The 14,477-nt window shown below is 44.9% G+C and overlaps 1 protein-coding gene across 2 annotated transcripts in view; it reads left to right on the forward strand.

Annotated features, from left to right (window-relative positions):
- Positions 1-14,477, forward strand: part of LZTS1 (leucine zipper tumor suppressor 1) — a 233,033-nt gene that overhangs the window by 181,187 nt on the left and 37,369 nt on the right. The window contains exons 1-2 of one of the 2 annotated variants that reach the window (XM_069213997.1): positions 7,940-7,997; positions 10,899-11,384. In XM_069213997.1, the coding sequence (XP_069070098.1) occupies positions 11,034-11,384 (351 nt within the window). In that variant the 5' untranslated portion in view covers positions 7,940-7,997; positions 10,899-11,033. Of the gene's footprint in view, positions 1-7,939; positions 7,998-10,898; positions 11,385-14,477 lie in introns of those variants that run through there. The other variant, XM_069213996.1, reaches the window with a different exon arrangement.

Below are 14,477 nucleotides of genomic sequence, written 5' to 3' on the forward strand. Positions count from 1 at the left end.
CGCTTGGAAGAACTGAACAGTTCTCCCAAAATATGGCCGCTGCATGTACTGCAGTTGTTATACGTGTTTGAGCGTAAACATTTCATTGCAGGCGAGGGTGAACGCATGTGAAAGCCTCACAGCAGTTGCAGCGCGTGGCTGAAGACACTGGAGAGTGGAGCAAAAGGTAACAACCATTGAAATGTAGAATGAGCTAGATAAATAGCCATACCAGGCCTTTATCGGAACGTTAAGTTAATCCTTAGTCGGAGTGTAAAATCAAAAAACAATGTAACTGGTCTGAACGTACGCAGAACATCCTGTATGTCCGTCACGACCTTCTGTCAGACATCACCCCTCGGGTTCCGGAAACATTGCACATGGGTTCTTGACTGTGGCCAGCTCATCGCCAATTTTGTGGTAGTAACACATACAATTAAATATCAAAACAAAGTTAGTATGAGATAGATCTTTATTGGCCACGGTCATTGACCGCTCTCCACAACTGTTGCTCTGGAATTGCCCTGCGGTGTCTCTCAGCATTCAACATTCCACAGTGCAATGTAGAATGTAGAATGACTGAGATCACCACACAATGTTATTAGAACCAGATTTAAATCTCAACAAAGAAGCTCTAATCTACAGTTATGGATCATAACATTGTGCAAATTTTATGGAACACATTCAGAGCAAAGTACATGAAGAGTTTAATTAATGGGATGAGAAGGAAGAAAGTAAAGTTTCAGCATCAAAGTAAAAAAAAACAATCCTAATTAGACCACACAGACGAAACAACTTGAGTCCCAGATGGGCAGTACCACCATCTCAAACCCTTGACCAACTGTCATGGTCCTGCCCCCACAACACCTGTCTCCTTCCGGAGCCGCCTAGGGAGTGAGACCATGGGTGGCAGCCTCATGCCCTCGACTGATAAACCACAAGCTGAAGCTCCTGAGCTGGTGTGAATGTCCCTCCCAGGATCTGGTTTCTTGCTCCTGTCCCATTACCTTGTTTCCGACCTTGAAAGTATTGGAAGGAGAGTCCCTCTATTGCTGGGAAGAGTTATTGTTGCGAGATGTTAAAACTCCACAAGGGCGAACAGGGCAATAAGATCTTTCACCCTCCCCACCAAAGAACAGTGACTGTGAAAAGGCCCAGATGTCATTAATAAAGAGATTGGTTCCTGCATCTGATAAAATGCACTCCATCTTTTTTAAAAGTGCTCACCGCTGATTTGTTTATGCAGGATGTTCAACATTCGCCTAGGTCTCTGGCACAATTTCACCATTTCCACTTTTGCAAACAGCACTCCAGCACTTTCATGGCCGTGGGCCTGACCTATTCACCCTAAATGCGATGTAACAAATGTGGGACCAGGCAATAACAGCATTAGGAGATGTGCGTCCTAACCATGCAAACTCTGCAAGATGCATTCTCTCAAGTCTTTGCGAACTATAGTCCAGCTGAACTATTATCTCCAAGATGCAGTTACCAGGTCTGGGAACTGCAGTCCCACATGACCTGTCATGTCCTCTACTAGGCCACTTAGCAGTGATATCTTGAGGCCACCGACATCTGAACCATCTGAAGAAAACATTCTGGAGGGAAAGTGGCTTGGGCCTGTGGAGCTGTTGCAGTAAAAATACTGTCTGCCGCAAGAAAGAATGGCCGAGCACCCATACAATCTTAGACGGTATACCTACTAGCCAAAAGAGAAAAGAAAGGTGTAAGGAACCAAGAAAGATCATATGACCATGCAGACCAATCTTCTTACTCCAAAAGCTGAGGGCACACATAGTGTTTATAATATGCAGATGACCATCTGCGGATCCTCTTAACTTCTTGCTGTGAAAGCTCCACACCCACTGCAGAGGTCGCTGCTCATATTCTAAATGAGTGTGAGAAATACACTGAAGGGTCCAAACCAATGCTTCTCAGGGCTACTGCCAAGACAGCAGAGAATTTGTAATGTGACAGGCAAACACCATTCTGGTGAATAAACAATGTGGACCATGCCCCAATAGGAAGCTACGCAAGATACGCCTTCATATGGAAAACCAGGCATGTAAGGGTAACGGGGGTGCTACCTAGACATCAGTGAGAGGACCCCTGCCCACTTGATCAGTCTTAGACCTTCTCAGTCTGAGAGTTAATCTGTCATCCGCAATATGGACATCAGATCACTGCAAGACTCCTGACCGATCATGCTTAGAGTTGTCAACCAGCTCACTGACTCTAAAAGCACTGTAAAAGGCCAAAACAAAAGTGGCAGTGAAGAGGATGACCTAGTGAGATGATGTGCACATGTTGTGTAAGCTTTGCAAAAGGGAAAGTTAGCTTTAATGCATCTAGTGGCATCCTGTGATCACGTCCTGTGATCACCCAGGTCAGACCCCAACCTGGGCCACCTTTCTAAAGCTCTTTTTCACTAGGAATGTGTTACCAACATTGCAAGTGCCGTGCAACTTCGCAGAAAAATCCAGTGACAGAAATGCATGCCCTAGCATAAGAAACAGGCCTCCCCTAGTAACACAACGCTGCCAAGAACATGCACAGCGATTCAACTGAAAGTGGTAAGAATGGCATTGCTCTTGTAAAAAGATTCTATAGTTAAGATAAAAGGTTTTCATTACATCTATTTATACTTAGATAGGGACTCTGACACTAAGTTTGATAAGGCGGGACATCTATCTTTCACAAATCTTCTGGAAACTCTGCCATCATCTTGGTGGCCTGTGGATGGTACACCACATTACTTAGCTTTAAACAATACATTGAGGTGCAGGTATAGGAAGACTAAATGCTTCCATTTCAAAAATAACAAATCTGGCATGAGCTGACCTACAGGGCAGTCAGGCAGAGCCAAAAGGGCTGGTCTTACAGGTCAGTGTGTGGACCATTTTCAGCTCTTTGTGGGCCTGTTTTATGTAGTGGTGGATCTGTTTTTACTGTTGACTTCCCTGATATTAACAAAAACATTGCCTGTGGCAGGCACAACTGCATGCAGTCTCCCATACACTGCATAATACCTTTGCAGCATGTCTTTGCAAGTTTAAAACTGCCTTAGTTTGCAAATGTGCGTCACTTTTTTACCTATTTGATTCACTAATGCGGGACACTTTTATTTTGTTGCCCGGCCTATTGTCTGTTCTACCTCGCCTGTGACTGAAAAAAGACTGTACCTCCTGATATCAAACAATCATAAAGGAATTCAACTTGATCATATGAACAGAGATGTTTCTTACTAATCTTAAGTAAGAACTTACCTATTGACATCAGGGCCAGACTAGGAACCCAAAGCAGCTCTGGCAAATTTTGTCAGACTAGCCCCCATGGGGTGCAAAGTGATTGAGTCTGACTATTACAATCGGGCTTGAGGGGGTTCTCGTCCCAAGAATAGTTGGGAAAAATGCCAAAAATGGTGCATTCTACAACACGTTTCATTATATATTCAATTGTATTTGTTTTAAAAGCAAAGTAAAAGATGGCCTTACAGTGCATCGGGATATGCCAATCTTTATTAGGGTTCTTGAATGATTCCCTTACCATCACCCTCAAACAGTGCCTCTCATCTCTCCGTAGCCCCTCTCTCACGTGCATTTCATTTGTTTTATAGTTCCTCTCTTACTAGTGTAGGGTGCTTGAGCATTTTACATCACACAATGAATCAGACGTGTGTAAATCAGTGTAAAGAAAATGTTACATAAGGCGAAGGGAACTACTAGCTGTAGGATTCGCATGTCATCCATACTGGTAGGCATTTTTTAAGAGTGCTTAGTCTGGGGAAACATAAACTCAGGTTTCAGAATGTAACAAAATGGTTAGGGTTGACTTTACTAATAACAATTTATTTCTATCCAAACAAAACTTTTTTAGTAAAATTAGGATAAACAAAGGCTGGGGAAAAACATACATTTCTTACTTGAGCCAATCAGTTTGCATGTCGCTTTTTGATGTGAGTTCATAGCCAACTAACCAAGTTTGTGATTGTAACCTATGAACTGCACAGTAACAAAATGATCTTTGTGACAAAAGCAGTATCCCACTGAGCACTGCACATAAAATACTGTTCTGTGATCTGCACATATACATTCTTTTCAACAGGCATATTAACCCTCTGCACTACCTTAGATGAGTCAAAACTGCCACTAGACAAAACTCTGATCTCTCTCCAGCAGGTACATTAGTCACCAGAGTTATCTTGGCATTTTATTGCTGCCTAAAAACTGTTGGATATGTAAGGAACTATCCAGTGCTTTTAAAACTGCTGCACTGCTACAAAACTAGCCCCTAGTAAAAAAAAGCGGCCACCACCCTTCCAACTTCCCGGGGAAAAACCTAATGTCCAGTAGGGTCGTCCGACCTTGACTGACGTCACAAGAGGGGTGGATGGTTTTTGGAGATCATAGAAATTTTGAAAATGTGACAGCAGGTGTGGAGCATTGGTTGGAGTGCAGAAGTATACATTTTGCAGAAAGAGAGAGGCCTTTCGCTGATCACAGAAACACGAATAATGACAACTAGGGAGGGCTTAGCACTAGCCACAAAAAGTGTGCACTCTCAACTCACAGAAATATATACGGTGTCTATGGGCTTGAGAATCCTGTATGACAACAGTATGACAGAGACCATCAAGACATATGTCCCTGACCAGTGAAAGCTATAGGTGGAGAGTAAATGCCAACCAGTGTCCTGGTCCTTGAAGGCATCTCTGTGGCCAATGACAACACCAACTGGCATTATGCATCAGAGAACGACCAAATTATGTGGTAAAGATAATTTATGTGGCGTAAAGCGGACCATTTTGTGATAGTATTACTTCATTACTTTGTCATTTTTACTTATGTTAACAGTGCCTAAGCAACATTTTCACCTCATTAGTATTAGTTTAAACACTCAATACAGCCCCAAGAAACTGAACATGACCAGTCTAGCTTTGGGAAGGGCTTCCACTGTGTGGCAACAAGTGTAACTATGTTATTCGTTACTTTTGATTTGTTTGAGGTAGAAACATTGTTTTGTTAAAATCTATACATTAAGTGGAAGATGTTTAATTATGTGCTAAATGCAGCCAATCCCAAACATTGCAGACAACGCCATGGCTGTAGAATTCCATAATTTGATTGACTTTGCCTACGACATTCTAGGCCAAAGCAGACTCCTGGCTGGCTTGCAAAATGGATTGAGTGACAAACCTAACCCTGAACTAAAGCTAATTAGATTTGGAGCCTCAATTCCAAGAGTGAAAACTGTTCTAAATGGGCTGCATGGCAGCTTCTACTCTCTTTATTGCTCTAATATTTATGTGTGGCTCCTTACAAAACTAATTTCTCAATGTCAGCTGTGGTTTCAACCGTACATCAAAAAAAATCAACTCCATCTCAAAGTGCAAAAAGTAGCTTGAATCACTAATGGAAGATCATTGAGTCCAGCGCACACTTCTACTTCTGGTGAAGGAGAGGTATCTGTGTCTACACAGTGACAAAACAGAAGCTTTGGTGGTAACAGGCAAAAATAGAAAGATCACCACTTTTGATTGTCTGCAACTCCTGGGAGGATCCTGATCACCTGGGTAGAATAGCATGGTTCCTTGCATGTGGGTCTATCTCGATATCTATTTCCCTTTGTAGATAGCCAATGCAATCAAAACCCTTGGTCCCAATTGATGATGTTTAAATGGAACCTCCAATCAAATCATTGGATTAAACCTGCAAGAGTTCTAATCGTATCCTCTCTTGAACATATCAGCATCATTTAGTCAAGCATCTCCTAAATAAAAAGCATTAACTCCAAAGAATCACGACACACTCAAAAAACGTATCCGAACCTAAGGAATTTAGATCACAATAGTGTTACTCCATTGTATATCAGTTGACTGAGAATTAAAATCAAATATATTTTGTGTATCGCACAAAAAGTAAAATTGGGAAAGTATTAGGATAGGTGCACTAGCTGCCCTTTGACAGATCACTGTTAAGAAAGAACTCTGATGTTGTCTCTCACAACTGTCTTCCCATATTGTTTTTGTTTTTCTCCTGAAAATCTCACAATGTTTGTTTTCACCTGATGATTTCTGATCTAAGAGAAATCCCACACATTCCCCTGTACGCAGACTGTCCACCTCACACAAAGTATGTGGTAAGATTGTGTTAACACTTGGAAGCAGTGCTCCTCCAGAAAAGCATGTTAGCAGTATTGTGACTTTCACCAGAGGGGGGATTGCAAGTAGACCACACCAGAACTCATTTTTGGGGACTCCATCTTAAACAGTGACAAAAGCAAGAGACAAGTGTAAAAGAACCTGCGCAAGTGAGCTAAAGAGAGACGAAGAATACAGGATAGAAGAAACAGGCCCAAGGTGGAATCAAAACTAAACAGTGCTGGTATTTGGTAACCCCACCAGTGGTTGAAGTGGGCGGATCTAGTCAGTGCTTAATTTGTGCTTGTTGTTTCTGGTGCTGAGAACCAGCACATATTTTTCAGGGCCAACGCTTATTTTGCTGCCTCTAGCATTTGCTGCGAGCAAAAGACACATATGGAAAAGACGGAGGAAGAGAAAAATGAAAAAGCGTCACAAAGGTAGAAAGCAGAAAGCTGCTAGAGTGAGCTGAAGGGGCAGGGAGAAAGCTTTAAATTAATTAAAGGGGCCCGAGATGTCTTCAGTATTATGCTGCCTCAGTATTCCGTGTTCCCACATTTAATTGCAGCAGCCGCAAGTTTAAGAGGAGGGCTTTGGTCGCCGGCACGTTTTTATTTACAAATTAAGCACTGGATCTAGTGGGTATGACGTACCCAATTTGTTTTTTCTTTTATACTAACATTTCTCGTACTTCTTGTTGCCTCCCCCCTGCATTCTCTGATCTCACCCACATTGCACTCATCATAGTTTTCATCATTTTTGTATGAGCCTCAATCTCTGGTCGCCACTCCAGCAGTAAGAACCGCCAAAAGCCAGCTCCTTAGGTAAGCTTTAGCCAACTGCATTTATGTAAATTAAGATCATAATCATATATTCTTTGAGAAATTGATTACAATATACCTCACGAAACAAGTGCTCAGGGAATTTCAGGTACTGAGTGTCAGACATTGTTCCAGCCGCCTGAAGAAAGATACACATTGACAGAAAAGTGCCTGCAGGGTTGGACTGGCCTATATTGCAGTCACTGCCTGATAGGACACAGTGTGTGGGCTATTTTTGCCTGTTTGTGGGCCTTTTTATGGACTGCTGGGCTGGTCTTTACTGTTGATGTTCCTAATGCTAACACAAACATTTGCCTGGCACGCTCAAATCCATACAGTCTTCCACACCTTGCGAACCACTGATAGAAGCATGTCTTTACAATTTGAAAACTGCTCCAATTTACAATTATGGGCCATTTTTTAGCTACCTAATTTACTGAGGGGGGGGTCACTTTTATTTTGGTGCCCAGACCTATTTCCTGTCTCAGTCCCACCCGTGGGGCCTGCCAGCAAATTTATATCTTGCTCTGCTGCGTACTCGCCTCTAACCTCGTATGGACAAGTGTGTATATATGTATGTATGCACTGAAATGGTATTTCAGTTATCGCCCACCCGAAGAAGAAACTGCCTGCAAGGAACGAGGGGGAGGAATGATAAAAGAGTTAGATGTGGTGGGGGCGCTGCATGCATCGTCGAGCACAGAGGAGGAGATGAGGTGTCAGCCTCTGAAAGCCGGCACACTCCGTTCCGCAGCCGCTCTGAGGGAAAATGTGTCCCGCACGCGCGCGAGGGCGGCGGGGAGCAGGCGCCTTTGTCAGCTCCGGGAACGAGCTGCACCAGCCACGGATCCGGCGACAGCCAACAATGAGTCGGGTAATTAATGCAATCAACGGAAGGCGCCATTGTACGGGAGATGCACTTAGTGAAGGGAGCGGGAGCGGAGGGGTGAAGGGGGAGGAGCGGGCGGGGGGCAGTCAGAACAGCAGGTGGGGGTGAGGCAGGGATGTGTTAGGAGGCGAGGGGGCTGGAGCGTGGATGGATGGAGCACCGGACTGAGGTATCGCTGAGAGCTGGCTGTGTGGGTCTCGGTGTGGAGTAGAAAGTGTTAAGAGTTTTGAGGTGTATTGTTTTATCACTGCACGCGACCCTGGCATAGAAGAGCAGGACTTAACAGGATTGCAGAGTTGTGTGGGTCGTGTTTGTTAAATAGCAGGGGTGTTTCAGTACATTACTGAAGTGAAATGGTAACATTGTTATTGTGTGTTTCTGGACGTCAGGACCGGGGTGCACTGCCGGAGCTCTGCGTGTGTCCTAGTAATAGAACAGCAAGCGAGCCTGCAGTGTACAACGACAGCACTTTTATCTGGAGATGTAATAGCGCTAGGGCTCCGGGCTGTGAGGGTCCGCTGCCTTCCAGTTATGGCCTTCTTTTACTTTCGCTGCAGACCAAGGAAGGGGGAGGCGGTATTTTTGGTGGTGACCATGCATCCTTGCTACGCCACTGCACGACTGAGGTGCATTGGCAGAGCTGTGCGCGCGCCGCGGTTGTGTTAAAAAGGAGCCATGATAAGAGAGAGGTTCGAGGTGCATGGTCACAGAGCTCTGACTGAGGGGAACTGGGAGACTGAGGTGCATTGGCAGAGCTGTGCGCGCGCCGCGGTTGTGTTAAAAAGGAGCTATGGTAAGAGACAGGTTCGTGGTGCATGGTCACAGAGCTCTGACTGGGGCGAACTGGGAGAGATGCAATCATGCGAATGAGGATTGAGATGCGCTGTCAGAGCCGTTTGCATGTGCAGCAATTAAAGATCAGGGTGTGCTCCGGACCCGGAATGAAGTGCACAAACAGCTGTTTGGGCGACCTAGGAAAGAAAGTGCAGAGCAGATGCTTTGGGGAACTTGATTTAGATTCAGTGGCAGAGCTGCGTGCATGTTGCGTTATTCGCATACACGAATGCACTACAGGCAGGGACTGAGATGCACCGGCAGAGCTGTGTGGGCACTGAATGAACCTGTAGCTTCCATTCTGACTCATCATTTGACCAAGGTCTAACAGACAATCAGCTCCAATCCTCTTGATGAGCAGACCGCACAGTCGAGACAATGGGATATATATGTTTATTTTGCTCTGACGCAGTTATTAGCCTTTGATGCGTGACTGTAACAAAAACAGTGGATGAATTGAGATAATGATACAAATTAAGATTGACGCTGCAAGGTGACATTGAAACGCGCCTTAGAAAACAAGTTTCCAAGAAAAATGGCATGAATAACATTACTGAGGACCGTGTGAATCTTATCCCTTCTGCCTATACGCTTTAGCCTGTATGACCTGTGCGATATCTGTATGGTCTCAGTCCTGTGCCTATATTGTCTGTAGCGTCAGAGTGGCGGAGTGCGATAGGTTTCTTGTCTGAGTCCTGGGCCTGTAGGGTCTGCAGTGCCTGGGTAATGACGCTTCTGTTTACAGACTTAACGTGTGTTATCTGTATATTCCCGGCGGGCGAAGGTAATCATGTATTTGGCTCCACACGAAACTAAGTATCCTCAGCATATATAATCTATGAAGATGAGAGCTAGCTCTGCTGTCTTTGTGCTTTTATTTTTGGCTGTAAAATGAGCGTAGCCTCTGTGGCAGCTCTGCTATCTATGGGCTTAGCCTGCACGAACCATGTAACATGAAGGATATCGTTCCTCTTTTATGCCCGCGCCTTTAAGATGTGCACGAGCTAAGGGGTAGCTCTGCTGTCTATCCCCAAGACTTTTAAGGTGTGTATAACTTGAGGGGATAGATCAGATGTTCATGGTTAAATGCTGAAAAATCCTAGACTGTAAGATCTGAGCCTCTAATCCGTTAAAATGTCAATTTTATTAACACCCACTGTTTTGCACTTCCTGCACAACTATGTGCCTTAATAACTGCAACTTGAAGTGGCTTACAAATATAAATAAAAAACACATGTTTTTAATGGAATTCTGATACACTGTCCACCGCCCCCATCTTCTTTTTTTTCAGTTATTTTTGATTCAGCTTCATGCATGCAACTTTCGCCATTTATAAGCCATGACATATTGCCAGCAGTATAGGAGGGGTCATAAGAAATACTATAAAGGGACACACAGAAGTGGTCAAAGCTGCCCTCTTACTTTAAGCCATAAAGTGCGCAGCTTCTTTCTCAGCCTTCACACTGTTAAATGCTGCATCCCATAACACGATAACCACGCCTCAGGTGGTCATCACATATGACATGGAAACAGATCGGAAAAAGACAAGACACTTCCAGTGAAATTCCCAACAATTTGTAGCATCCTATCCATGTAGGCAAGTACTTCAGCGCCCTACATAGGGGCAGAGAGCGCTACATACATGTTGCAATACAGGTAGGTGCATGAGCGGCTCATCCAATCCTGGTCTTTACTTTGCATTCTGGGATTTGTAGTCCTGTGTCTACAACTATAAAACCATAACTGCAAGTCCCAGGATGTAAAGAAAACATCACTAGAGCAACAACTCCCCCAAGATATGGGAAGATAAGTGCTCTTTGCTTGTGAAATCACTTCAAAGAAGGGAAAGGAAAGTGAAACAGGAGGGGAATGGAGGAAAATATACATTGCATTCTGTTGAGTGAAGAGTTCTCTTACGTTTGGACAGTGAATGAATTGCTGCTTTACTCTTAGCAGGGGCTTAGCCAGTGTGTCAGGGGCCCCAGAGCAAGTAACGAAATGTACCCCTGGCTCCTTTTTGAACCGTGAAATGCAGCAATAAGCAAGGTTCAATGTGCCGCTCAGGTCTCTGGACCCCGGTACCACTGCACCTGCTGCATCAATGGTAGCTGTGCCATTAGCTCTCAGTTGCTTAGTGTGTCTTAGTGCTTCCTTGGTCCTGATCACCCTTCAGTCTCTCATCTGTAAGTGGCAGTTTCCGCATTCATGTATATCTGCTGTTGTGCTTTTTCCTCAGGCCCGCAGCTCATGAAGACAGATTGGCGTCTGCTATGAGAACATTGCAATCTGCTACAGGCTGCCTCGGTGCACTCCTCGCGCTGAGAGACTGGGTTATCCACCGCCACCTACATGCCAGCAGCGCCGCGAAGCCATGGGGAGCGTCAGTAGCCTCATCTCTAGCCACAACTTCAACAGCCGCAACTGTCGCGGCTCTCAGTATAAGCTGAGGAAGTCGTCTCACCTCAAGAAGCTCAACCGATACTCGGACGGCCTTCTGCGCTTCGGCTTCTCGCAGGAGTCGAGCCACGGCAAGTCCAGCTCCAAGATGGGCAAGAGCGAGGACTTCTTCTACATCAAGGTCAGCCAGAAGTCCAGCAGCCCACAGAGGGCAGAGTACGCCTCGCTCTCAGGCAACGAGCGCGAGCTGGGCAGCCAGAGCGCCATTAACAATGAGTATGCCAACCCCAGCAAGGTCAAGCAGTTCTCCAATCACCTGGATCTGGTAAGTAGATGCGTCTTTGATTAACAATATACTAGCATCCTGAAAAATGCCAAAAACAAAACAGAGGGAACGATTCCAGAGGCCTTTTAGGGCGTGTGCAAAGTAGGCAATTGCCCAGGGTCCCCGGAAAAGTGATCTTTCTCACTATCTCACCTTGACTACTTCTTTGTCTCACCTCTCTCCCTCTCTCTCCCTACGTCTACCTCTCACTGTTTTTCTCTTACGCCGTGGCATTTTAAGTATTTTTTGGAACCTGCGCAAGACATATTTTGGCTGTTTTTATATGACCCAATTTCTGGAAGCTTAAGCATAAATCAATGTGGTTTGGCATTATGTGGGCATAAATTAACAAAGAAAAAATGTGTTAAAATTCAAAGTTGTCATAAACAGGGGGCCCAAATTATATATTGCCCTGAGCCCCAAAAACGCTTAAGATGACATGAGTGATTCCAGGTAGGCAGCTAATCCAGATTTCAACAAAAACTTACAAAAACAGGACTGCAGTGTTTCCAGGCATGTACGCAACTGGAAACATTTGGCAGAAAATTTCTAAGAAAATTGGCCATATTCGGGAAGTTCATGCAGAAAATGAGGCCGTAACACTGCTCACGCCATTTTATTCTTCATTCCAGAATTAGGCACTCATAGTTACCCTCCAGGAACACTGCACAGTATCCTTAATACCCTGTGCAGTATTACAGTACCTTGTCCCAGGCTCCCTTGTAATCAGCTCCCAAGATAAGAACTAGAGCATTAGTTCCCACTCTGTGGTCCATGGAGCCCTTGGGGGTCTGCAAAGCCTCCTCAGGGGTCCGCGACTGCATAGAAAATTAAATATTATTAACTGATTAGGTTCCCAGCTTTCAGTAATGACTCACTGGTGGGTCCACAGACTCTAATAATGATCCAGTGGGGGTCCCCTGGTTCCAGTAATGATGAAGTGGAGGTCCACAGAAGTCAAAAGGTTGGGAACCACTGAACTAGAGTATTCATTATAGGTGGCCTGGTAACTCTGTTTTTTGACAGTAAACTTCTAATTTTGTGGCCTTGACTTTTCGGACAAAAACCTATTTGCTAAAATCGTGTTATTCCTGACTCTAGATGTCACAGCTCGTAATAGCCCAGTAACATCATGGCAATACCACCTTGTGTCAATGATTCTGCATGCAGTATAACTGTGCCTTATTAATGTGCCACTTCTAATGGAACACTAAGTATAATACTACAAAGATTTTGCATTTGACACAGTGCCTACTTTTGGTCATTACTTTACACTAAAATTGACATATAGTGTAAATGAGTGCAAAACACATAATTGGAACAGGATGCACTGCATCTTTGTGCCTAGTGTTGTGCCTACGGTCCACCTAGAGGTGGGCAACCCACTGAGGGCTTGACCTTGGCTCGATCCAGATTCCTGGCTTTTGCTCGGCCTGAAGTTCTTCTCTACCATCAAGCCAAAAACGAGCCAAGTTGTGAGTGCAAATAAAAACACACACACACAATCTAATCTTTTCAGTGATTATGCTCCATCAATGGCGTTGCCGCTTCCAGGTGCTCCACTTTGGAGCGTCTACCCTAGACTTCACCACCACCTGGCATGAATGGAGCTTGGGGAGATCTTGGGCAGGAAGAGAAAGAGGAAAGGAAGAAATATAGGGCAGAGGAAGATGGACAGTGTTTAGGAAGAGGAAGGGCATAGAGGGATACAAACAACAGCCTAGTGAGGGAAAGGGTAAGAGAAGGAGCGGAATTCGACATGGGTAGTAGTAAGAAATGAGAGAGGAAAGAAAGGGGAGAGGCAAGAAATGCCACAAAAGAGTGTTGAGACTGTGGCAAGCTGGTGTGAAAGGCAGGTAGGGGAGGGGGCAGAGTAGGTAGTCTGGCATATGCTGCACTGTGACTGCCTGCACTACGGGCTTATGCGGGGCAGCAACCTGTCAGAGCAGGCCCATATTCAATGTGGGCCAGTCTACCCCTAACTATCCCCCTGTTAGAAATGGGGTCTCTGGTTGGCAGTCAGTTTTACACTCTGTCCAAATGGAGACTCTCACTCTAGTCAGGGCAATGGAGATACACACTTAAGATAACCCTTGGTAGCTTGTCACAAGCAGTCAAACTTATCTCAAAGGCAATGTGTAAAGTATTTGTACCAACACACACAGTAATACAATGAAAGTAGAACAAAATGGACACCACACTAGTTCAGAAAAACAGGGAATATTTATCTAACTCAAACAAGATAAAAATGACAAAAGTCTAAAATACACAAGTCAAGATAAGAATTTTCAAAATAATAAGAGTCTTATTACATAAAAAATAATGGAAACATTGATTTTACACAAAGTACCTGGTTTGTATAAAAAATAAAGCCACATGGGTGATTGTGTGTAAGAAAAGTCAGCAATGCGTCAAATCCTTACTCGCAAGTGAGGCCGTGCATCGTTTCTTCTCCGGTCTGGTAGGCATTGCGTCGTTTTTCTCTCCTGCAAAAGAGCGATGCATCGATTTCCGGGTGGGCACCTAGGTTCCGCGCAGGCTTGCATTGATTTTTGACACACAGCGATGATGCGTGAGAAATCCTGTCGCACAGTGTCAAAAAACTGCGCTGTGTGGGATTTGCATTGTTATCAGCAGCCGCAAGCGGGTGTTGCGTTGTTTCTCCAGCCATGAGGCGTCAATCACCCAGCTGTGATGCAGGTGGAGTGTCGATTTTAGCCGTGAAGCAGGCAGCGCGTTGTTTTTCAGGCATGGTGCGGGTGGTGCATCAAATTTGTCCCTGCACGGTGTTCTGTGCGTGGATTTCAGTCCTTGTTATGCCAACTTCACCTCTCACAGGCCCAGGGACTGGATGGGGCACCACTTGGCAGGGCAGGAGTCTCAGCAGACAGTCCAGGTGCTGCAGAGGAAGTGTTTGATGGCCCTGAGACTTCAAAACAGGGGGCAAGTTCAATCCAAGCCCATGGAGATTCTTCACAAGCAGGAATATACCACAAAGTCCAGTCTCTGTCCTCTTTCAGGCAGAAGCAGCAACTGCAGGTCAACCTAGCAAAGCACAGTCACAGGCAAAGGGGAAGTACTCCTCCTCCAGCA

Source organism: Pleurodeles waltl, chromosome 11, assembly GCF_031143425.1.
Source record: "Pleurodeles waltl isolate 20211129_DDA chromosome 11, aPleWal1.hap1.20221129, whole genome shotgun sequence".
NCBI classification, from domain to species: Eukaryota; Metazoa; Chordata; class Amphibia; order Caudata; family Salamandridae; genus Pleurodeles; species Pleurodeles waltl.